This window comes from Phaethon aethereus (assembly GCF_964289735.1).
Source record: "Phaethon aethereus genome assembly, chromosome: 6".
Lineage (NCBI taxonomy): Eukaryota > Metazoa > Chordata > Aves > Phaethontiformes > Phaethontidae > Phaethon > Phaethon aethereus.
Window position 1 is genome coordinate 34660062 of NC_138580.1, and position 26262 is coordinate 34686323.

Sequence of the window (26262 nt, forward strand, 5' to 3'; positions counted from 1 at the left end):
CTGAGCCCTGTGTCCCGCTATTGGTCTCCCTAACACTTTTCTCACAAAAGGTGCCGACTTCCCACTTTCTTGGTGTTTCCCTGCTTGTATCCCCCAGGAGTGCAGTAGCTGTATTATCATACTGCTCTGTAACCGGCTCTTTGGATGGTTCTCTTCCATTGCTCCCAAGTCCTTTCCCACGCTAGTTGCTTTAAGCCAGAGGAAGATTGGAGTACATCCTCATTTAAGCACTAGGGAGAAGAAAAAAAAGCCACACACCAATTGACTTCATGCATTAGGGAAAATTCTTCCAGCTTTCCTCACCCGTGTCACATTTAACTCTTTGCCTTGGTGCCACTACGGCATACTCAAATACAGTGTTCCTGTAGTCTGAATCTCATCAGATTCAGTCTGAATGCCCATCAAAATCTTCAAAGCCTTCACTTTAAACATAATAGCATTCTTAAACTCTCATTTGCATCTTACACATAGCATACGCCACACAGCAGCTGAGGGAACTGACATACAAACACGAAGAGATTTGGCAGGAAGCCATGTATAAAATAGGCCTTCACCCTGATGCTGCCCTTATTCCTTGGATAGGTCCTATCAACCTTTTTTAAAAGCTGCAGATGTGAGTGGACTTGCATCTCACCACCCACGTTCTCAGCCTTTTGACGTATTTACATGCCATTTCTACTACAAGACGCTAATCCGAGGAGATGGCAACTAGTCTGCAGCCAGAGACCATACATCAAGAACATACAACCGCTCTGTCATAGACCTGTTATTGTACTGCACGCCTTCTCTCAGTTATATTAGTTCATTTTAAGTAACCTGTGTCTGCTACAGAAATCACTTAGTTTATCCCCAAAAAATTGATCATGGGAACTAAAGCATATAGTAGAAAAAAACCAGCTCTCCAGTACTTCTCCATTTAAAGTGACTTGACATCTAGTCCGTTTTCAGAGCTGGTAAGTGAGGACACAGATAGCACCTGAAAATGGGCCCTTAGAGGTTTCTTTGATTTTCCACTCACACTTCTTCCACCTTGTGGTGATGGGGACTACATCGACACCAAGAAAAGGTAGAACTCCACATATAGAGTCTTGATCCTGCAGAATACAGGTATCAAACGCACAGGTCCTCATTCCCATATCCCTATTAAGCAAGAGAGCAGTAACACTACCAGTACCCTAGATGCTGTGAAAAGGTGTTCAAAGGGGAAAAAAAGGTTTCATAGGGAAGGGTGATATAGCTTTATTTTTCATGCAATAGCACACTTAATTTTTTTTTTTTTAATTAAAACAAGTACGGGAGTATTCAGTTTTAATGATTAGCTTTCTAAAATTGTTACAGCTGAAAACAAAGTGGTTTTGTTTGCTGGAAACCCTTTTCCTTCCTAGTCCTCCAATTGTTGCCATTGTTCATGAAAACTAAATGAGTTACTTTTCACTGGTTCAGTCCCAATACTACTTAAGGATTTACATTGATTTTGTTTGTTTCTGTCCTCAGGATGACTCAGTGGTATCAGCTACAGCAACTTGATTCTAAGTTTTTAGAGCAAGTTCACCAGCTATACGATGACAGCTTTCCTATGGAAATCAGGCAGTACCTGGCACAGTGGCTGGAAAACCAGGATTGGTAAGCATAGAAATTGGCCTTCAGGTTGTGTGATAAGCAATGTTCTCATACATACAGTTAGAGGCAGCAGTAGAATGCTGGGGAAGCAAGCTGCTAGGTGAACCTTTGCTGGTAGGATGCTTCAGTAGCTGTGTGGGTGCTATAGCCTGTGTTCCTGCCCCTCTTCAAGGCTTTTTAGAGGGGCCTGACACCTAGAGTGACAAGTGTATGATCTCACATTTCCCTCAGTTGGTCTGTAACAAAAGCAGCTGCTTTAAGACTGATCAGTTACTACCTTGGCAACTCAGCCTCTCACTGTTCAGAGACTTCGAATTTTTGCCAAGATTTCTATGGAGCATCTCCTTTTAGAAGAGTGGTACAACATGTGCATGCATCAAGTTCACTTTTAGTTTCTTGATGTGCATGGAACGAGTAAATGAAGCTGCACAGCGTATGGCAAGAGTAATACAGAGAAAAACAACATTTCCATATCAAGGAAAGTAAAGTCAAAGTTGAGAGTAAAGTAGAAGTTGAGAGAATGAAACTGGCTTATGTTTGAAGATAGTTCTTACTGCTTGCATATACTACAACTGGAGTTGGGTATTAAAGATAAAGTACTCCTGTATGTATTTCTTGAATGCTATATTGAAAGTGTATTTAACACAAGCATGCCTTAAATTATTCTAGGGAACATGCAGCCACCAACGTATCTTTTGCTACGGTGTTATTCCATGACCTGCTGTCACAGCTCGATGATCAGTTTAGTAGATTCTTGATAGAAAACAACTTTTTGCTGCAACACAACATAAGGAAAAGCAAACGTAATCTTCAGGTACGCCTGGGGTATATGCCCATACATTTGCTTGAATCACTTCAGTAGTGCAATTGGATGCTTCTAAGCAAACTACTCTGCCATGAGGGATTTTAACAGAGAATGATTGAAAATCCTAATTTAAAAGTTGGAATTCAAGTGTTTTTGTTTTAATTGGGTACAGTTAGAAAGTTACAGTTTCATTACCAGTACAGTTACAGTTTGAGAACTAGAAATCTAGAAAAGCTGAAGGTGTTTACTATATGTATTTGGAGCACTTAAACATAGTTTCACTTACCCCACCCCTTCCCCAGACCGTTTCCTTAATGTCCTTAGCAAGTTTCTGATGCAGAAGAAATACAAGGGAAGAAATTGCATGCAATAGCAAAGGACTTGTCATTAGACAGCATGTTCTGTACATCATATCCTGCTAACAAAGAAAAGGACCAAAGCAATTGGGAGCGAGTGACAGTGCAGGCTATATCCTTAGTGGACTTCATTACTTTTGTTAGCCAGTCCTCCCCTTACAGCAATATGCCAGAGAATCTTTCATAGTCACCTTCCTCACACACCTAGCTTCTCACCACAGGTCAGTGACTAGGGGAGTGTTTTCTCAGGAAGAGAGAACATGACCAGGCTGTATTGATCCAATACTAACTATAGATCAGTCCTGAAAGGTCACTCAAGAAGGCTGGTACAGCTCAGCCACCCTCCAGGGCAGCAGCATCCTGGCAGAGCAGGGCAGTAGTATTCTATCCAGAGCATGTTTCAGCTTTGTGTGCATGTAAAACAGTAAGGTTGAATTTGTATCCAGCCTTGACTGTGTGTTCATAAATGGCAGCTAACATATCTCCTTTACATCACTGATCAAGAGCCATACCTGTCAGAGTAGAACAGACACCCTTCAAAACCAGCAGCTATACTTTAAAGGTGTGGGAGAGTGGCTCTCGAGAGAATGAGCAGTCTCTGGGACTGTTGTGTAGTATCTCACTTCTGCCAGTGATGTCTCTGACCGTTTCCTGTTGTTTCGTGCCGAGCCCAATCTCTTCGTACGCTAATGAACTAAAAAAACCCTCATTCTTGGAGATAGTTTCAGCTGTCGCACTGCACTCCCTGTAGTCGTGGAGCACACTATGACCGACGCATGCCCTGAGGCTCACACAGACACCTGATAATCCTGTTGCTAGTCACTTTACTGAAGGGCAAGAGATTACAGGTATGAACTTTAACAATAGACTATCTCTAATGCCAGGATAACTTCCAAGAAGACCCAATACAGATGGCAATGATCATCTACAACTGTCTGAAAGAAGAGAGGAAAATACTCAACAGTGCCCAGTTGTCAAATCAGGTAATTTAGTCTTGGAACGTATACTGCAGTTGTATCTGCCCTTTCCCTGGGATTATTTGGGACAGAGGGAGTGGAAAAAGACTGAAAGAGGAAAAAGGTTGTCTGCTCTCTGCCCAACAACATGTTTTCTTAAAGACAAAAGAATGAACACTGATGTGTACCAGCTGGACAGTGTGGCTTGTTTGTGCTGTATGAAGCATTTGGAGGGGAAGTGGCCAGGAAGTAATTTTTATTCCTTGAGTGATGTAAAAGCTACACTGTTTTTTTAATGCTTCTGTAGTATAGCCTGGTGTGCTCATCAGATTTTATTACGATTTAATAATTAGTGCTTGCCTTATTTCTCAGCAAGATTTTAGCTTTTTTCATCTGAATTTACTCTGCATTAAGCAGCTGAGCCTTGGTGCTTTTCTGGACTCTCTGGGAAAACAATGCGTCATTCTCCTTCCCAGTTATCTCCAAGTATTTCTTTCTAATTTTTTTTTTAAAATGAAACCCATTTCTTTTGTCTGAACCATAGGTAAAGCAGTATTCTTCTGCTTCCTCATCTGTTCCTTGACTTTGGCTTTTTTCCCCCCCCTCCCTTTGCAAGGAAAACTGTTTTGCAATTAAAAAAAAATTCTGCAGTCAGCAAAGGCATGCAAACTATATAGCTAGATGTAATCCACTTCCATAGTGATAAAGTGATGACTGACCAAGCACATTAAGATATGATATTTAAATACTTCCCTTAAGGCAAGTCTTTGAATGTGTGTTGGTAAAGCAGGAAGAGCGCTCAGGCACCAGCTTTCAACAAGGGGCCTAATGCAACTGTGTCCAAAACAGCTTCTCTGAAAACATGACTGACAGGGCCCTCGTAGCTGCAGCACAGCTGCTTAGTTTCTGTTCTGGCACATGACAGAAAGCACTCAACTGCCTTTCCAGCATGCAATATATTTGGGCCATCAAAAAGGGAAATAAGTCCTCCTGTATTTACTGTTGGCACTAGGTACACCACCATGCCCTGCTTTCTGGTAAGTGTTCTCATTTCCCAAAGCTGAGAAGATAAAGTGCAAAGCAAGCACAGTTGTAAGCATCATAAAAACCAAAGGAGAATCACAGATGTTAGAGCGTGCTCAGATTGTGTTAATGGTCTGCCTTAAGTTTACGATGGGGAACCCTTTGGCAGTTTACCAAAACAAATACTTTAGGACAAGGAGTAACAGGTTTAAACTAAAAGAGGGTAGATTTAGACTAGATAAGGAAGAAATTTTCACCACCCTCATTGTGAAAACACTGGCACTAGAGAGGTGGTAGATGCCCCGTCCCTGGAAACATTCCAAGTCAGGTTGGACGGGGCTCTGAGCAACCTCATCTAGTTGAGGATGTCCCTGCTCACTGCAGGGGGGTTGGACTAGATGGCCGTTAAAGGTCTGTTCCAACCCAAACTATTCTGTGATTCTATGGCCGTAGCTTAAGCTGAGGCATTAAGCAGAGCAACAATGCATAGCTTACTGTCCGGCATTGGAGGAACAGCAAGTTTCTAGCACCAACAGCACTGTTAACACATGGAACAAAAAGCCTATCTTTCAAATTACTGCAACTCTCCCTGAGTTATGTCATGCAGTAAACTTCCTGAATGAGATTGAGGTCAGCTTTCAAAGAAGCTATACAGAAATATAAGATGTGCTTGAATGTCCTGTAGGAAAGAAATTGCATACCAGGTTACCCCATTTGCCTGCACACAGGCCTATCTTGTTCTTAGCCCATTTCTCCCTATATCCTCTATGGATTAATCTAATACTTGATGTAGATGTCATCCAGCCTTCAGGATTGTTGTTTTCTTGAAATACATGTAGAAGACACATGAAGACAAGCAAACAAAAGAACGGAGTTGTGCAGAGAGAAAACAGTATATGTTTATAGCTTTATATTGCTATGATGAAGAAGATGCAGCCTTGCCACACAACAGGTGTTTTTAATCCTCCTTTGTTCCTTGCAAATTCACCTGAACTCAACTTTGTATTATAAAACCTTGGTAAGATTTATCAGAACAATCCATGCTTCATCAGGCTCTTTGCCAACAAAAGCCACTAACTTACATTAATGAAAAAGTAATTGCTGTCATGGGTCACTGTGGTTTGACTTCTGTTGTTGTTCTGCTTGCCTCCCTCAGATGGAAGTGGGGAGCATACAGAACACTGTGATTGGGATGCTGGACAAACAGAAGGCACTTGATGCTAAAGTTAAGGCTGTAAAAGACAGCGTTATAGTAAGTATAGTATAAGTATTTAAACTGGTGTTTGTTGATCACATATGTTGAAAAGCTTTCAGTAAATAAAATTAGACTTTCTAAAATGACAAGTAAAAATAAGGTAATGGTTTGGTTTTCCACTATCACCAGTGACTGTCTGAAAATAGAAAGTCATTATCTATCCATAGCACTGTAATACAGATTGGGATTTGACTGGTTTAGGAAGATCAAACTTCCTGTGCTTAAATTTTAGCAACAAAAAACATTTTACCCACCTGAAATACTAACAACAAAATGGTTAATAGTTTTTCCTCAGTTGCTAACTAAAACAAAATTTTCATTTACCATATAGATGTTTATTGTTTTAATGCTGTCATGATAGAAAGCTTTTTTTCCAAGGAATACTTAAGAATCTGAAAGTTTGTTTAAAATGCTGTGTGCTGTTCCAAGTTTTTGCACTGTAGCCTAGGTTCTCCTAATTCTGTGAACTTACGTGGCTAGACAATGAGGGCTTTTCCATATTTCATAATTATCAGATTTTAGGTAGCTGAAAAGAGGGAGGCAGGGTGAATAGAAGGTGATTAAGTTTAGGGGTATGTCCTGTTAGGGAGTTCCAGGAAAATATATTGCTGTAAAACTGGACTTCATCTCTGTAAGTGGCTGGTGCCAGGCAGTTCCTAATCAGAAGTCTTGCATTACATGAAAGTATGGAATAATTATGGCTGCTTTCATTTGTGCTTTATAGGATGTGGAGCAGGACATCAAGACATTAGAGGATATGCAAGATGAATATGACTTTAAATGTAAAACTTTGCAGAACAGAGGTGAGTAATTTATGAAGGACATACCCTATTGCATATAGTTTGTAAGAGTAAACTCTGCCGTCTTATGTCAGGAAACTAAACCTAACCAGGTTTAGTTTCCTGACACAAGGTAGCCAATCTTACTGATAATGTCCCTCCTTTATTAATTCTGCTTTATGCTGAAACCTAAATTAATGAAAATGCATTCTCTCCACATGTCTGTTCTTACAGGAAGAGACTCCCTTTGTTAACACAGCATTCCTTTGTATCCCTTTGCTACTAGAAATAGCAAACCCTATAGAATCTGACTATTCAACCATACCGCTAAACAGATAATTTTACTCTTCTCTGCCATTTTGTATTTCACAAATTTCTTCCCTGCTTCAAGTTTTGTAGCCCTTGTATATCAAGGGAAGCACATGCAGCGGTAGTCCATGCTGGTTTCATTACGTAGCTCTGTCTCTCTTTTTGACTACTTTGTTTTAGAAGAGGCTTCAGTTTCCAACACAAATTGGCAGTTGACTGTCTCTCAGAAAAGGGATGTGTTCAGGACATACTAAGAGGAGCACTGAGACACACTCTTGCTCTCTGTACTTGGGGGCAGGTAGCACTTCTGTGAGGCAGACAGGAACCTCTAACTTAAGGTCAGTAAGCAGCAGAGGTAGTAGCTGTGGTGACTGTGTAGGATCTGCCAGCCTGGGCTACCCCAGGAGGCTGTAAACATCCTCCTTTGAAGTTACAGTTAACTTCCGTTGCCAGGATAAGTAGTACGAGTGATCCATGTCTGAAGTCAGCATGAGAACAAATTGTTCTGTGTGTATCTTTACACCCTATAATAATTTAAAATCAAGTTCTTGATCTAAACGGCAAACTCATGTCTTGGTTACTTCAACTGGGATAGTGACTTTTCCCTACCTTAGTGCTTCAGGTGTAGACTCTGTCCTTTCAGAGGGGGGGAAAAGGAAGAATCACAAGAAAGTCTAGGAAGCAGTAAATATTTCTTCCCTTAAGCTTTAAAAATATACATCACTTGACATCAGCCAGGCAGGTCCCCTCTTGCCCTCAGTGTTTCCCCCACCCATACTTCCCCATTCTCACAAGGGCATGACCTGTTGCGTCATCAGGTTCAGCCTCATCTTCACAATTTGGACTTCTTTTACAGAACATGAATCCAATGGTGTCTCACAGGAAGAATATAAGAAAGAACAGATGAATCTCAAGAAGATGTTTTTATCACTTGACCTCAAGAGAAAGGTAGCGCTCTAGTTTTCTTTCAGGAGGCAACAGCACTTCATTCTGAACACAACCCATTTTCATTGGGTTGACGTAAATTATATAAAAGAAAACTTTTCTACTACTCTCAGTTGAGCTAAGATTTCATTCTTTCCATCCTGACTTATAATCTAGTATGTTTGTAACCAATTCTCTTCTAGGAACCTTTATCAAACTCTGTCAGCTAGAGCTAAAAGAACCACAAGAGGGAAGAGTGTCATATCAGTAGTCGTGTTCTTGAGGAAAAACTGATTAGAAAGTTTGCAGCTATATTAGAGTTAAATGTGCTCACCCGTTGCAGTGCTCAAATCAGCAAGCACTGGGTGATCCCAGGTACACACTTAGGACATGTGAATGGAGACAATGGCTCTTTATAATTCAGCAATACTGAATGTGTGTTACTTCTCCATTTAATCTAGCAAGTACTCCAGCTAAAAAGCAGCTGGTGTTTTAGGAAGAATCCTCTTTTGACTATTACAAACTATTACTTTGAGATCCTTGCAAAGTTTTGCAAGACAGATAGCATTAGCTAAACCAGTAATTAGTTTTCCTGCATAAAGTCTTTTTAATAAACAGAGTAATGTTATATTCTCTATAGGAAGTGGTGAACAAGATAGTACAGCTGCTGAATGCCACAGAGCACACACAGAGTGCTCTTATTAATGAGGAGCTGGTGGAGTGGAAACACAGGCAACAGACTGCATGTATTGGTGGCCCACCCAATGCCTGTCTTGACCAGCTGCAGAACTGGTAAGTCCCAGTCAAGGACTGTATTGGCCAGGAACTTTAAGTGTGTTATGAAGGAACACCAGATCTATGAAATATACTGATGATTTATATTACACATTTTCATTCTGTCACATCATAACTACATTTCATTGATTTTATGACCTCATCATGTTTCCAGTTAGCAAGAAGTGTTCTCTGTGCACTGCCTCGTCCTTAGGGACAGTCACCTGGCTGGTGTCTCAGCATTATTACGCTACAAAAACATGCTAAAAGTAGTAAGACTGTAATTGCAGGTTCACCATTGTTGCTGAAAGTCTACAGCAAGTCCGTCAACAGCTCAAAAAGCTTGAGGAACTGGAACAGAAGTTTACCTATGACCCTGATCCCATCACAAAAAATAAACAAGTTCTGCAGGACCGAACATACAGTCTTTTCAAACAACTCATCCAGAGGTAATAGACAAGAAGGGTCTTTTTGAATTTGCATGAGTAAATGAATGGAAAGCACCTTTCCTTCTGTTCCCTCATTACTTCCTGCATGCTAACTTTGCATTTTCTGAGGTTTTCCCAAGTTTGTCACAAACATTAAAGTAAATGACTGTTTCTGAGATTTACCCTATTTAGGGTTTCCGCAGGTTTAGACCCATGGAAAGCATTTGTGATCAGTCATCATTTAAGTTAGCAGGAGCTATGCTACAATATGCATTGGTTACAGAATCAAACTCCTAGTCTGTTAGTCCACTTCTTGCTTTAAGCTTCAGCCCTGCAAAGTTCAAGTAAATGGAGGCAAGAAACCATCCACACCAAGTTATGCCCAGGATAAATACACACTAGATTCTCCAAACGTTTGTCTCTGGATGCATCTTTTTTGTCTCCAGCACAGGGAGGCCAGCCCTATCGCTGTACCATCTCTATGATGCAAGTTACTGTAACTGGTACTTGCCCCCCATAAGATCAGAGTCCCATTCTGTAAAAATACAGTAGATGAGAATTCATGCAGCAGAAGGCTTGAAACTAGCAGTTAAGAGCAACGACTTAGATATAGTAGGTAACAGTCAGCTGTGGTGGGCTAGAACCCAGGTTTTCAGAGTCCCATTCAGATGCTTTGACCACTAATTTTCAGTTGGAAAACACAGGTACCCCTTTTCAATGGAGTGAAGGCAAGGAGGAAGAGCTGTAGAAATCCAGCTGCTGTTTAGTTATCTTGCTTGTGAGTACAGTGGAAGGAAGAGTCTTCATGCTGCCTAGGACTCAGTAACAGTAGAAATACTTCAGAATTTACATCTGCACAGCACAGTGCTACACAAAAGGTGCCTGATACAGCAGCAGTTTGGGGTGAATCAGAACAGGTTAGCCTCAGGAGTTTGCTTCATGGGGTTAGCTAGCCCTAGCTCTTGGGCATGTGTTGTTATATAGGGAAGTGGCAAAGCAACACTTCTCACTTGGATTATGCTAGTTATATCACAGTGTTTACACGCTGTTTGATTTCAGGGAAGTTTGAGGCTACACTCTCCCTCCTCAAGCCATCAATGTATTTAGGAAAAGCCAACCCTTATGAAATCGCTTTAGACTCTTGATATTTCTAGTGCTGTTAATACAAGTGAAAGAAACCCACACACAGACCTCTGTGTGGATTGAGACTGAATGAATAGAGCATATAGTACTACTGGTAAATCACCATTCTTTTAAAGTTCACTTTTTATGTAATTTCTTATTCCTTAAAGACAACACTGATAAATCAAAGTGCCTGTAATCTGTTCTTTCCATAGCTCCTTTGTGGTAGAGAGGCAGCCTTGCATGCCAACACATCCTCAGAGGCCATTAGTTCTGAAGACAGGAGTACAGTTTACTGTAAAGCTGAGGTATGTTTTCCCCTTCTCCCATCTGTTTTGTGGTAAGCCTTTCATGTCGTTGGCTTCCTACAGCCAAGAGGATTGTACTTCTTGCATGGTAGCCTAAGTGCTAGTGTCAGGAGAAGGAAAGTGCCATGTGGCAGGTAGATGTCTTCTAGCAGAGTTCAACTTGCATTTAGCTTTTACCCTTTACCAGAAGTAGGGGGATATTGATTGTATAAGAAACAATGAAACAGTAGAACAGTTACATGCAGACCCCTTTGTCATGCAGAAGGATAACTCGTTTGCCCATCTAATTGCCTCTCTAAATCAGGACCTGGGATCAGTGTCTACAGACCTTGCTAATTTATCCTGTCACTGCAAATATGATATCTTATATGGAGCAAGCTTGGAGCCTGGATGTGGCAGAGTTGCACGGCTTGAATATACCTGTGATAAGCAGTGCGATAGAAGAGAACCTGTCTTTTGCAATTGCAGTCACTTAAAATTCTCTTTCCAGATTGCTGGTGAAATTGCAGGAATTGAACTACAACTTGAAAGTGAAAGTTTTATTTGATAAGTATGTTGCATTTTTTTCATCCCTGTATACACTAATGGTAAGCAGTCCCTATATTCAGAAATCCAAAAGGCAGTCATATATTAAGTGTTGAGTGGGCCAGGAGCAGGCCTGTTCTCCATGGCAGCAGGTCCATCCTCCCTTTTTCTTACCTATGCCCTTGCTCTAAATCTCCCTTTGTCATTAGAGACCCATCAAAGTGCAAAAGGCATCAGCACTTGCTTTAAGGGTAGGGAAAGAAATGTAACGGGCTCTCCAAGATAACTACAGTGGCTGTAAGGTCATGAAAGAGGGCTGTGCTTTTAAGAAAGCAGGTGGTGTTTTGTCTTCACATTTGAGCCTTTAATGGGCATTCTGTTTGCTTGAAGCAGCTCTGGGGTCCAGCAACTTGCATGAAATGGGGGAAAGGAAAATAAATTCTTAGATGGATGTGGGAGCTGAGGCTTTGAGAAGTGCACCAGATATAACACGACTTAGTAAAAATCCCGAGTGGTGGGAAAACTGATTCAAGTGATGCAGCAATTTAGTCAACAAGTTGTATGCTTTGACAGACAAAATATTTTCCTTAGAGCAAGAGTTAAAGCCTGTGTAGTAAAAAAACGACTTAATTTGATTGTAAAGCCCCCATAGCAAAATTTAAACCTCAGTAAGAGATAAAATAAATCTTGCTTTACACAGGTCGACTGCTTGAACCAATTGCACAAAAGATTTCACAGAAGCATTTTACCAGTTCAGTCAGCTACTAAAACAAACACTCACATTTTCTGTGTCTGTGGTAGAATCTTTAAAAGATTTTTATTTTGTCATTTTTGTCTGTCTTTTTTTTGACAGAGATGTAAGTGAGAAGAACTCAGTCAAAGGGTATGTAGCATTACCGTTTGGTATATTAATATTGGGTTCTTTAATTAGAGACTTAATTCTTTTCTCTCTCTCTCTGTGAAGATTCAGGAAATTTAATATTTTGGGAACAAACACAAAAGTAATGAACATGGAAGAATCTACCAATGGAAGTCTAGCAGCAGAATTCAGGCACTTGGTAGGGGATTTTTTCTTCTATTGACACATCCATTTAATTTTGTGGGTAGAGGGTGTGGTACAAAGACAACAAATTGCTTTTGTTACTGAAGTCATTGTTTACCTTTGTAAAAGAAGAACTGTCAACATCTCCCCTTTTTCTTTGTTCTTCCCTTTTTGAAAACTTTGGCCTGCTTCAATTGAAATGCTATTGCTTTTGTTGCTGAGATAGGGCCAGAAAGGCAAATAAGAATTTGCTGCCATATAGCAATGAGTTCTCTGGAAGACAAAGCAGCCTAGAAATGCTATTTGGGGCCTTTCAGAGGAGGGCCCCTAGCAGGAAAGCTTGGAGTAGTTTAAAGAGCTTTGAAACTGGACGAGGAAAATTGTCTGGGAGAGAACAGCTACAAGAAATTCAGTGCCTTCATCAGACTCTACAACACTCGATCTGCAAGTTGTGAGATAAATCAGGCTGTTTCCATAATTAAAACATGAAAGAAAAAAATGCAAGTCCAGAACCAGTGAACATGGAATTCTCCCTTCTCTCCATTGTCCAGAACACTGTCTGGAGTTTATTGTGCAATTCAGAGAGGTACTTCAATAAACCAGTGTTTTGTCTGATCCTTCCCGATTTCACACTGCTTCTGTTCTTATAAGGCCTCTTAAAAGCATTACATCTCAAGGGTGCAATATCTATCTTCACAGATGAATGGTTTATAAAAGAGTAGTAGTTACCTATAGTTTAATCCTGTGGCTTCCACAGCTTGAAACCAAATAGGATCAGACACTAGTGCAGAAAGTTTGCATACAGTTGAACAACTAGAGTATGCAAACATTTGCATCTCTTATCACTTTCATTTGTGGCCGAGGTAAATGAGTGACAAGGTGTTTTTTTTTGTTTGCAGCAACTGAAAGAACAGAAAAATGCAGGAAGCAGAACAAACGAGGTAAGCAGCACTAACCTTGTTCATAAAGCTTTTGCATAATACTAAAAAGGCATTCAGGCATTTAAGACAATGCCCTGCTCAGTGCCATGAAGAAACACAGAGGATGATGGATCAATAGGAGAGGAGTTAATAATTTCTGGGAAACAATCCATGCAGGAGGTGTCTACAAATGAGAACTACTGCCAGAATGGTATCCCTTTGAACTGTCCCTCACTGACACCTAGCTTTAACAGGACTTTCTGGGAAGGGCAGATTTTTCTGTGGCTTTGGGATAGGAGCCAAAAAAAGGTGCCTAGAGTACACATTTTAACAGGCAGTTTTGGGAAGTTAGCATTGTCACTTGACTTTGACCTGTAGACTGATTCTGAGGTAACCTTGGACAGAAAAGATTTTTCCCCATGATCAATCCCTTACCTTTCCCGCAATCAGTTTCTAGTCCCTGAATGGTTTTCTTTTTAATAACTTTTTTTCTTTAAAGGGTCCACTCATTGTAACAGAAGAACTTCACTCTCTGAGTTTTGAGACACAGCTGTGCCAGCCTGGCTTGGTAATAGACCTAGAGGTATGTCTTAGATGAAAGAGAAGATAGACTTAAATTTCTGTATGTCACTCATGCTGACAATCTAAACTTTTTTTTTTTTAAGTACTTTGATATCACACACTTTCAGTTATTTCAAGATACATGAATGACACTTCACAACATCTCTGTATATACACATACAGTGAGAATGCTGTCAAATCTCTCGGTAAATAAGAGTAGATGTGCTTTGCAAAGTATCCAATAACCAACTCTGTGTTTTAAGCTCTCTAGGTATCAGTTTCCATTTATTTCAGAAGCAATACACTAAGAACTCTGTTACTATCAGTGCAATCATAACTGACACTAACTTGAAGTCTTTATCAGACAAAAGTCACCTGGGTCTTTCTAGTACTTCATCATACTGACGCTTTCTCCCCTATGCACAAACTTCAAGTGAAAGAGTTAAGGCCATGCAAGCAAGTGATTACAATGGAAATGTGTTTGCAGGTAATCTAGAGGAGGTACAGGGTAGCCTGACATGTTTCTTTTTGTGTCGCTTTCAGACCACATCCCTTCCCATTGTTGTGATCTCAAATGTGAGCCAGCTTCCAAGTGGATGGGCTTCTATCTTATGGTTCAACATGCTGTCTACTGATCCCAAGGTATTTGGAAAAAAAACAAACCACAAAAAACAACAAAAAAAAACACCCAACCAAAAAAAACCCAAACAAAACACCCCTCACACACACTTCTACCTCTTTATGTGCAAGAAGAGGAGCCTGCACAGTTCCCAAAATTGTATCAGAAGTCCCGTGTAATTTTCCAGCATTGTGTGTATACAAGTAGCTACTGCATTTTTTCCATGACTGTGACAATGACTATGTAGAGAGGCAGAGTGACCTAAACAGAACAATGTTTGAAACCCAAATAAGTATATTATACATTGCGTTCAATATGTACAGTACACAGTCAGAAGCCAAATAAACATTCAAGAACTCAAATACAGTGCACTTGAGTAATCTAGGAACTCTACTCACTGGTAGAAGACATGTCCGAAGTCCCAAAGATTGCTTTTCCTGGACTTTTCCTAGGACTACCTGTCAGAATAGCAGCCTGCTATTCTAGAGTTGTCTCAAGCTGACATCTATTATTAAGTTAGCATTTTGTTTGGCAATACACTTTTGGAAATTCAAGTGGCATTCCAAAATTAATGTTTATTAACTGTAGATTATATTTTTCCCTTCCATTCTAGAACTTGTCCTTCTTTCTGAATCCACCATACGCAAAGTGGTCTAAACTTTCTGAAGTTCTGAGTTGGCAGTTTTCTTCTGTAACAAAGAGAGGACTTAATGCAGATCAGCTGAGCATGCTGGGGGAGAAACTACTTGGTATGGTCTGCTTCCATCACTTTAAACCTTTTGCTTCTACTGAACAAGCAGGTGGCCTGTTTGAATTGAAGCTAATTCTACATTTTTTTATGCAACCTGTTCTAAGTTTTAATTTCCTCTCACACCAATTCCCCTCATACAATATCAACCTACAGCAGTGGAGTGTTTTCCAGTTTTCAATATGGTAGAGTTTGCAAATGAAGGTCAGGTAATGAAAAAGTCTGCAGTTCTAGCTTGGGAGCTCTGTGCATTAGGGCACTGCAGATTGGGGCTACTTCTGCCTTTTGAAGAGCTACTGAATTAATGCATGTGTTTAGTCAATCTTTGAGGTGGCTGTTTTTGGAATTTCTTTTTGTTTTGGTTCTAAATCCATCCTCATTAATTTTAACTTCACACATGCTCCCACATACAGGGTGGGCAGGTTTACTCTATCTGCATAAACACAGTTGCAATATCAAAGTGCAAGCACTATGAAACTGTTAAAGGATATAAAATTGAAGGTATCCCAGATAAAAGTTCTTAGTAAAAGCCTAATCAGCCATGAATTTTGTTTTCCAAACTCCTTGTTGGTTCACCTGATAGGCAGGGCACTTGACACCTACCCAGTTTGCAGAGTAGACTATAGATAAAAATAATGTTGATTCAGTATATTCCACTACCCTTAAGTTTCAGGAAGCATTTATATTTAACAAGATTTGACATTACTGGGTCTGGGTGGTAAGTACAGCATTCCAATCTCCAATTCCCTTCTTCTAATTTCCTCAAGACATAAGATCTGACAGAGAGCTTACTGATTTGATAGGTTACTTCACAGAATTCTGCAAGGAGAATAATTTTTATTAGTCTGATGAACCATCAGGAAGACAAAGTGACCACTGAAATATTTCTGTGGTCAACTTGCATTTCAGAACTTCAGAGATTGATTGTCAAGATGTGAGTAACAGTAGGGATGCTGTTTAGGTCTTATCTCTATAGGTAGGAGTATTTAACTACTGAAAAAATTCCAGGTAGCTGTACACTATGTATTTGGGATCCCTTAGTGCAAGGCAACACAGAATCTAATAGGGTGCCAGGGTACAACTTACCTGCTGCTTTTGTGATGTGAAAGTTCACATAGAATCTGGGTCTCAAGCATTAGAAACAAGCTCCCTAACCCAACTTATTTTTAGAGATATGGGAGGGAAAAGCAGCAGATTCCTGACTTTATTGAAATCCATAGCATGATCTGTAATGGAAAGAATTTGGCTCCAAATACAGTCAGGATCTGCAAAGTTCTAGCTACTGTAGGCACAGCATAGGATTTTCTTTGCTGTTTTGATGTGGTTATGAAACACTGACATAAAAACAAGGCAGGGGGAAGTGATTGCAACAGGAATGAGATGAGTCTGTGGTTGGGGCAGACCTAGGAGTCAAGAGTTTTTAGGGCAAAAGCCCACAAGTCACCAGAATTGAGACAGGAAGGTGCTTAATCTCAGAAAGATGTTGTAGGGTCTGCTGAGATCCGACAGAAAGGCTTCTGGGCTGCAGTTTTCTTGCTTTGCTGGCAAAGAGATGCACAAAATTTCAGTCTTCTTCCTGGAACCATTTTGAAACTGGCAAGTGTTAGGTGTAGCACAGCATAGAAAGTGTCAGAATGACCAAATGTATTTAAACAGACCTTGCGTAATGGGAACGAATTCATTCTCATGCAATGAGCTTCTCCAGAGGGGAACTCTGCAAGCCCTCCCTACACTAGCTATGAAGTGCTAGCATTTCTTTTCTCAGTCCAACAGCTCCAAGTTGTAAATACATGCTCAGAACTTGGTGCTGGTAAGTACTTTCCTTTCAGCCTTACTAAGTAACTTACAGAACACGACTGAAGTAAATTTATTCTCTTCAGGGCCAACAAGCGGAGGATCTCACGATGGCCTTATTCCTTGGACAAGATTCTGCAAGGTATGAGAAGTATGCAGTTTAAAAATTGAGATGGAAGAGGGAGCTTTGTCTTGTGGTGTTTTGGGGTTTTTTTTCCTCCTTTTTCAATAGTGTACCCTAATTATTCTAGAGCTTACATAGTTGTGGGAGGTTTTGGTGGTATGGTTAAAGTAGCAGCAGAAGGTAGAAAAAGGGCTTGTAACAGCAAGGAGTAGATGATTGAGATTTACAATGTTCAAAAGCAACTATATAGAAAAATGCATCTTTTAAAGACAGCATCTTCATTACTATTATTGCAATTGCTATTAATAGAATAGTTCTATTTTAGTTTTAACTATTACAGAAAGTGTCAAACAACCCAGCAAGATGAGCAATTCTTCTCTGTCATAGTGAAGGACATTTCCCAGACTAGGGCAACTGGATTAGAGTGAGGGTTAGCACAAGGCAGCCAAGACGCTCAGCATGATGGCAGAAAGCCACATTATGAGATTTCATAGCCCTGGCTGCAGCACGACAGGAGGACTCCTCACGCTTTCTTTGTCTTTTGACCCTAAACTGGTCTAGATAAGCAGGAGATGACAGCAGACAGGAACAGACTCCATGGGAAGAACAAAGTTCGGGTGACCTACAAGCACTCAAGTTCATTGATATGGGTGTCTCATGAGGAACTGAAACCTGAGTCTGAACAGAAAGTGTCTCTAAGCTGCCTGGATGAAAGCCTCATGGGATGGTTTGGATGCCCAAGAGCTCAAATAAGGACAGTGCCCAGGCAGGAACCAGAGCCTTTTCTCTGCTGTTAGACTAGTGTCATTGCATAAGAGGTGATGGCTAACATCTTTGTGAGTACTTTGTGGCTCAGACAGGCATTTGTCACACTGCCTTTTGCCCAGGATTCAGCACATGCTTCATTCCCAATAGTTTCTGTCCTTCTGGAGTAGAGAAACAGAAAGAGGAGGGGGGGGGGGGGGGAAAATCATAGGAAAACATGGGGGTGGTGGGAAGGAAGAAAAAGGGGAGAAGAATGCAAGAACAAGTAAATGCTGCAGGATTGAGAGCTTGCTTCCTTCCCACTTACAAAATTAATGTTTCATTATCCCTTTTCTCCCACCCTCCCCACCCGTTTTTCCATATTCTGAATTTCAGGAAAATATAAATGATAAAAATTTCCCCTTTTGGCTGTGGATTGAGGGAATCCTGGAGCTTATTAAGAAACACCTCCTGTGTCTCTGGAATGATGGGTAAGACCTAAGTGAAGTTAACAAAGATATAGTCTGGTCTGCAACCAGAAAAATCTGAGGCAAGTGAATTCTAGTAGTGAGGAAGTCTTTAATGAGGCAATTGCTTAAAGTAAAAACATCAGGTAACTAAGCTGTCCCATTTAAGACACAGAGCAGGGCTTTGAATATTACTTTTTTTTTTTGCTTCTGCTCCTGCTGTAAGTAGGTTCATTTCCACACCCTAGAACAGAGCTTCTTTTGTGTTTGACAGGTAAGACTGAAGTGCAGCAAAGTGTAAGTCATGAAGTGATCATCTGTCTTAAAAAACAGACAAAAAACCTACCCACAAACAAACATTGTGAGCCTCCTGTAGGTGGCAGCAGCCGGAGTCTGAACTTCTGTAGCTGCCATCCGAGTCCAGAAAGTAGTCTTTACAGATTTTAATAGAGTATTATTAAGTAGTAAGACTCTGCCAGATGAAAAAACAGTTCCATTTGCCCTTTAATAGTGGCTTAGTAGACTTTTGATTTTGGTAGTGCCGATTTCAGAAGTAATTGCTGCCAGAAACAGGTTCGGCCAAGGTTACAATCCTGCATTTTAGGTTTAGCCACATTATGAAACCCTGCCAATAGTGCACTCACAGCAGAGCATCCTCATATCCCACAAGTCTGCTGGCTCTACAACAGCAGGATTGCTCTGTCCTGCTGCATTCAGCAGTAAGCTTCAAATTATTACCCCCTATTCCAGATGAGTTCTGTTGAAGTCCTTTATAGTACAAGCCTTCTTTCACTGCTTAAACCCTACATATTTCTTAGCTAAGTGGAATCCAGTGCAGCAGGAACTTCTGCTACCATCACTGAAGCAGCATTGCAGTTCTCCCCGTTTGGTGTTCCGCCTCAGTATGGCTGTGTGCCTACAGGAGTGGCTTTGCACATGGCTTTGAGAGTATATAGTCTCGAATAGCATTACTCCTTGCTCTCAGTTCTGAGACCAATCCCCTGTTTAGTGTTTAACAGAAAAGAGGTGCAAGTTCAATCCTGAATGTAATCAAAACCAGAGATTTAGTACTATTAGTTATTCTCCTCTCAGCTGGCTTTGTTGGGCAGTCACAGATCTTTGTTTTCTAGAAAGGCAAAGAGGGAAACTGAAGAGAAAACTCTTACCAAGTGCAAAGATACTTGAGTGGGAAAAAGACAAGTCTATAGTATTTGTTAGGATAGAGACTCCCCTTGTATACAAAAGAATAAGTATTACAGCCTCAAGAACACTTGCCTTCATACTTGAGGGATGGGAAGGCAAAAGACTTTCATTATACGCAGTACATTTACTACTGAACACATCTGTTACCCGAAGCATGCCATTTAAAAAACAAAGAACCCTAAACCCCATAAACCAGGACAGCTTGCAGCACCTGAAATTCTAAGCAAAATCATGATTTAGTAGGGTCTTTTTGCAAAAAGCATTTTCCCTAACTTAATGCATGGAAGGACAGTAATACTCAAAACTTCATTATTGATGGAGATTTGAGGAATAAGAAGTAGCACAAAGAAATTCTGACTTTTTTTAAAAAAGCAGTTGGGGTTTGACCAGGATTATGCCCTCGTGCTGGCTTGTACAACTCCCTCCCCAGTACCTGTTCAGACCAATCCATTCCTTAGAATTACCACATTGGCCTCCTTGCCTACACAATCACATTCGCTGAACATTGTGAATTTGGGGTTGAAGTCACACAAGCTTAATAGCTCATCTAGAAAACATGCACAAGGAGTAAAGCAAACCCCAGATCTGTGTGCATGCAATCTGGTAGCTAGCAAACTTTGTTTCATCAGCCAGAGAGCAGAAACAATCATTCCTCAATATACCTTTGAAGTTAAAACCACTAGCTGGGATCTGACCATATTGCACACGTGTAACGTAACTTCTGCTCCCACAGCCCAGCTTTGACAGCAAAAGACAATCTCTCATTCTAAGCACAGAAAGAAAGTTTGTATAAGCCACCAGACAAAAGGAAGAGTGCTGAGGGAAGCTGTGGCAATTCATGGGTTCCACAGGGCAGCTCCAGCCTGTCAGTCCTACTGCTAGCTTTCCAGCTGTTCACAAGACAAAGCCTTCTGTGAGGCTTTTACAAGTACTCCAGCTCTTTTAAGAGTGAAAAGCTTTTTAGTTTTCCTAGCTAGCCCAGCACACCTTAGATTTTACATTGAGGAGTAAACTCAACTTTCTCTTTTCAATATTACAGCTGCATCATGGGTTTCATCAGCAAAGAGAAAGAACGTGCTTTATTGAAGGACCAGAGTCCAGGAACATTTTTACTAAGATTCAGTGAAAGCAGCAGAGAGGGAGCAATCACATTTACTTGGGTAGAAGGATCTCAAAATGGTAAGTCAGTAACACAGAACATCTTTGTCTTCAAAAATATAAGCTTACATCAAAACAGGAAGTCTTTATGCTCTTCTCTGTCACACTGAGAATCAATACAATACACTACCCTAGCAGTCCTCACCATTACAAGCAACAGGCCACAAGCAATAGCAGACACAAACCTTACTTGGTGCAACTCATAAGCCACGTGGTGTATTGTTCAAGGTTTCAGTAGGACTAGTGACACTTTCCAGATACTGCTTCTGGCCTAGAAGTTTGTTGAGGACAAACTGCCTAGGCTGCCTCCCCTGCCTCCTTAGGTTCTCCCTTAGCAAGAGACCTTTAGTCCCTCCAAACCCTTACCGCTTTCCACCATCAGAGATTTCTTTCCCAGGAGAAGTTCACTACAGCCATATTCAGCTCTCTGTATTATTGTTCTCTCCTACTACTTCACCTTGGGTGCAACATGCCTTTCTCAAACAGCTTTCTTTAACTCATGCTCCAACACATTTGTTCCTTCCCACATTCTCCCTAGGTAAATTCACTAACCTCATTTTCCAGGCAGTTCTCCTGCCTCTCAATTTCCATAAGAGGGCCTGATGAAGAGGTTGCTTCTTCAGTTAGCTGAGCTGTTCTCTCATCCTCTTTCAAGGAAACCTAGAGATAAAGACTGCAAAAAAAATATAATCTCCCCTGGACCCAATGGGGGTTCCTCCCTTATCATACTATTTAAATCAACCTCACCTGCCAGGTTGCTGCAGCTGTTGACACTTCACTTGGATGAGTCCAAGACCTACAACAGCTGGAAGAGAAAGTGCTGAATATACTTGAATGACTTCTTTCCCTTTGCTGCCTTCATACCTGAGACATCCAAAAATCAAGCAAAGAAGGGTGATAGTATTTGGAACATTCAGGGAGACTTTATCAGTCTTTTTGTTATTCATAAGAGCTCCAAGTGGTGTATTAGGATCAACCTTTCCAATAGGCAATAGAGTTTGAATGTCATCATTTGAGAGAATGTTGAAAAGGTAGCACAACTTAACTTAATGACGTATTGCAGTTATTTCCACAGACAGATCACCCCAGTCATTCTGCATACAAAATACACCAAGAGCCACTTCCTACCCCGCAAAACAATTGTGCTCCCTTTGACAGTCATTAAATATTTACCTGCAGCACAGTAGGTGTCATCCAGGTAACCCTTTTGCTCACGTGACCTCTGAATTTGTGGAAATGGCTGCAGCTTTTCTGGACAGTTTTAGAAAAAACTTTGAAACCACCTTTGAGTTGGTGCTTCTCTCTCATCTGCAGAGCCCCAGTTCCATTCGGTGGAACCATACACCAAGAAGGAGCTCTCTGCTGTTACTTTCCCTGATATCATTCGCAACTACAAAGTGATGGCAGCTGAAAACATTCCTGAAAATCCACTGAGATTTCTGTACCCGGATATACGCAAAGACAATGCCTTTGGCAAATACTACTCCAGGCCTAAGGAGGGTGAGTGCTATAAATGGCTCATCAGTGCAAGTCTGATGTTTGTTCTTGAGGTACTTGGGCACCGTATAATTTCTGTGGCATAGAAAGAAAGGGTAGCAGTTGGACTGAATGTCTTGGCAGCCTAACCCATGCGCAGGGGCTGCTCAGCTGAACGGTGAGAACAGGCACCTAAGCTTTGGTATGTTAAGAACTGTTTCTAAAGAGGCACAACATGAGATCTAGTCAGATCAACAACTGAAAACATAATTGCTGCTGGCCCTCTAACCAGCTTTCATGTGAGCCTGTGAGATATTTCAGAGCTGTAGGTTCCCACTAACAGCTGGAACCATGACTCATATTTGACTATGACACAGGACTGATTCTGGCTGTGTGGGCCTGGCAGGATGTGTTGATACAGCTACATCAAACTTTAGGGGAGGTTTTGTTCCCCATTTCCTACAGGGGAAAAGCAAATAGGAAAATCTGACTAAAAAATTGAATAAATTAACCATAGTGCTGTAAAATGCATGAGAGAGAGATATTTGCACATTATCTGGGTCACAGGCTTTATTTTTGGTACGATAAAGATGGCAATGCGAAGTAAACTTGCTAAAAAACAAACAAGCTTTTTTTTTTCTTTAACTCCTTTCAGCACCAGAGCCTATGGATTTGGATGGTCCTAAGGGAAATGGCTACATCAAGACGGAGTTAATCTCTGTATCTGAAGTGTAAGTTTCCACAGAAATGCTGAATTTCTAGGAACTGATCATAACTTTTTAGCTGTAGTTCATGTGTCTTCACAGTATTTAAGGTGTAGGTGCCCCGTCAAATCTTTCCTCTCTTTCTCTTTGAGGATCTGATCATACTACATTCATGCAGTGCTGTGTTTGAAACACCATTTTTAGGTAAAAACCCTAGAAACTTGCAGGTAGTTGTATTGGCAAATAATTTCTTGAAAAGCAAGTTCTTGAAGACTTGTTGGACTTGTTTCATTAGAATGTAGATCACTGAGTAGTCTCAGTTTTCATTCAAAGCCATGCTGGCTTTGCAAAGCATGGTGTATTGCTCACGGGCTAGGTTGTCTCCACAAGAGACTTCGTTAGTGGCCCTTCTGGACTCAGAGCCAGACGTGGTAGCCCAGCTGTACCTCACTTTAGTGAAGGTTTGTCCCTGCTCTTCTCCTTCTATCAGTCACCCTTCCAGGCTCCAGTCTCCAGAAAATCTGCTCCCCATGTCTCCTGAGGAGTTCGATGAGGTGTCTCGGATGGTGGGCCCAGCAGAGATTGATACTGTGGTATGTATCATAAACCAGCTATTTGTGGGAGGGTTGAGCCGGAACTTGTTTTTTTGTGTGGGTTTTTTTTTTCCCTTCAACTATACATCAGACACGTAGCACAAGCTAACACTTCAGAACGTGACTCTTCAAATCCGTAGGAAAAGCCAGGAATCCAGAGTTAGACTGGGATTGCTATCAGTTGTTCTTTCCACGCATTTGTGGGGATAGGGGCAAAGAACAAGTCCTTCCGGGGTGGACTTCAGAAAAAAATTCCAAATCAAATCATGGCTTTTTTTTTTCCTTCCCATGGTAGTTTGATCCTAAGATGCGAATCTGGCGCTCTTTGGGGAGGACCTGGTGGTGCTCTGTGGTTAGCAAAGACTAGAGTGTTGGGGCTTTACTTGGCTTGTTTAATTGACATTTACTTTTCTTGTTGCAGATGTGTTCAGCATACTCAACTTAAAGGTTGAGCTTTTTACTGCGTTGTTACACAGCTGATTAGCTTATGTATCCTGCTCTGCAGTCAATGACTTAGTGACACGCTTCACTTCAATTCCTTCGTTTCTCAACCTGAAGATCCAGTAGCAATTTTTAACTAATGGGAGTATAAACAGCAGCCTGAGTAGCCTCCTTACATGCACTTTTTTTGTTCAGTTGTTAGAATTTCCAGTTAGCAAGATAGCGTGCCAGAGTGGAGGAAGAGAGGAGAGTAGGAGCGAGACGTCCTCAGCAAGAGTGATGGGAGAAACACACACTTTTTGTTTAAGGGAATTAGTTAAATTTAACGTTTAACACAGTTGGCTGTACACAGAAGGCTTCAGAGGAAAGCTAGTTCCTTTGCAGAGGTTCTGTTCCAAAAGCTTGCACCTTCTGTGTAACTACTTCTGAAAAACTTCTGAGAGCTTTGAATTTTCATTTGCATCACAGAAAGGAGAAGATAAACACTGCAGGTATATACCACACTGAACGTAAGTGTGCTGCTGAACTTTGTCCTGGTTTTGTTTTTTCTAAGGGCATGGTATACTGAGAAAACACAAGCCAGAAATGTTACCTGCATTTCATTTTTGCTTATTTCTTAAGGCAAGGTCTTCTAGGATGTTTAGCACAGTCTTTCTCATAAAGAAATTTCTTAGGACACCACCTCAAAGCTGCAGTGGCAACTCAATGTGTACAATCAAGACTAAAGCCTCTACAGACTGCAATCATGCTGTCTAGCAGCAGCAGCAGGCTGAACAAGAACCTACTCTTCAAGAGTGCAAAAGGGGTTGGTTCATGTTTTTACTCACTGTGCTTAATCTACCAGGGTGAGGATCTGGTCACTCCTACCTTTTACAATAATACGTGCCCTGTTTAGGTTTCAGCAGATGGAACGGAACTTGATTTTCTCATGCGCTGTGAACCAGGGCATTTATTTAACTCTTGGTTCGGATAGCTAGAAGACCCCACAGGCTTAGATAATGAAGTGGTTTTGCAATTAGGCATAAGGCACAGGCAAGTGCAGGAGTTAAATTTATCCTGACCAATGGCTGCAGGATGCGCAATCTTTAGTACTTAAAGGAGGAAGTTGTCCTTCCACCAGAGGAGGATCAGAATTGTTTCCCAGCATGTTTGAAGATAATTAACAACTTACGGTTAAGAGGCAAGGCCGTCCTAAGCAGCTGGTCTCCTGGAGTACAGGCATGCGTTAGTCCAGACTGCTATCAGCAGGCAGCTGAGCAGAGGGGCTGCAGATCCAGACTTGGGCTGGATCCCGCATGTTTGGGTACAGGACCTGGGCGGCTTGGGCAGGGGCATTGGACAAGATGACCTCCAGAAGTCCCTCCAACCCCAACTGTGACACAGTTGCTACTGCAGCTGCTCAACCCACTGCTAGCTGTTCCCAGCGCCTGGGAGGGCAGCAGCGGCCCACGGAGGCAGCGCAGAACAGATTCTCTGCCTTCAGACATGCTAGAGCCATCGGCTGCCGCTAAGAAAGTAAATGACTGTTTCAATCTAGTGTGTTGTGCCCAGGAAGACCGATAAGGCCCCTGCAAAAGCTTGAAAGAAAGAAAATTTAAAGGACCTAGAGCATGTAACATAGGTATTTCAGTGGAAAGCATCACTGAAGTGACTTATTTTTGGTGCCTAAGGGTTACTGAAGCCAACAGTGCTACAGAATATTACAACTGGTCACTTACTGCTTTTATCTTGCCAGAACTAGCTGAACGTCTATCTTTAATCTGATACAAAAAAATCAAGTATTTGTTTCTTGAGCTACACCTCCTACTCGGGTTCTCTATGCAGCTGTTTGTCTTCGTTACTTGTATACTTCAGTTTTAGCAACCTGGTTGAAATTTTCTTCAAAGATTTAAAGCAATGGCCTTATTCATGGTTTTGTCTTTACATGGCCAGTAGTTCTACAAGCAACATTTCTTGTTTTTTTTTTTTCCTAATGGAATATTCTTTTGCCATTTTAAATAAATGGAACCGTCAGTTAACTCTTTTGTCCATTCTCTTGTGTTTTGGCTACTTCTATTAATAAGATGATGTATCTGCCAATAGTTAAGTAGTTTTAAACTTGTTTGTGCAACTAAAAAGTTACGGCTCCGAAGCCTAAGGCAGTGTCGATGCCCTTAGTTCACTGCATTGCTGCAGGTCGGTCTGTATTACAGAGTTCTTAAGAAGGTGGCTGTGAGCGTGGCATCATTTTTCTCTGGGGCTATTAAGCAGCATGATCCTTTGTCTCACACTTGTCAGGCTTTTATATTAACTACAGAGCCAGAAGAATAATAAAAGGAAAGAAACTGTTGGTAAGATGAAGGCTAGCAGGAGTGGAGAGTAGGCAAGAGAAAGCTAGAGCTGCTGAGGGCACCTGGCCAATCCACTTAATGCTACCATTCTTAACAAGAGGCAACCAGCAAAGGGACACAGCCCTGGAAGTGGAGATTTAAAAGAAAAGAAAAA

The 26262-nt window shown here is 41.1% G+C and overlaps 1 protein-coding gene across 1 annotated transcript; it reads left to right on the top strand.

Annotated features, from left to right (window-relative positions):
- Window positions 1–990: 990 nt before the first annotated feature.
- STAT1 (signal transducer and activator of transcription 1) lies at window positions 991–22775 on the top strand (the record flags this gene model as incomplete). Its single annotated transcript, XM_082001147.1, has 21 exons — window positions 991–1623; window positions 2290–2434; window positions 3666–3764; window positions 5917–6012; window positions 6740–6818; window positions 7960–8051; window positions 8668–8819; window positions 9092–9250; window positions 10567–10659; window positions 11150–11209; window positions 12038–12067; window positions 12149–12242; window positions 13126–13167; window positions 13646–13729; window positions 14251–14349; window positions 14940–15075; window positions 16955–17010; window positions 18133–18227; window positions 20446–20593; window positions 21881–22064; window positions 22696–22775. The coding sequence occupies exons 1-21, from the start codon at window positions 1496–1498 to the stop codon at window positions 22773–22775; spliced, it is 2151 nt and encodes a 716-aa protein (XP_081857273.1). The 5' UTR covers window positions 991–1495.
- Between the last annotated feature and the right edge of the window lie 3487 nt (window positions 22776–26262).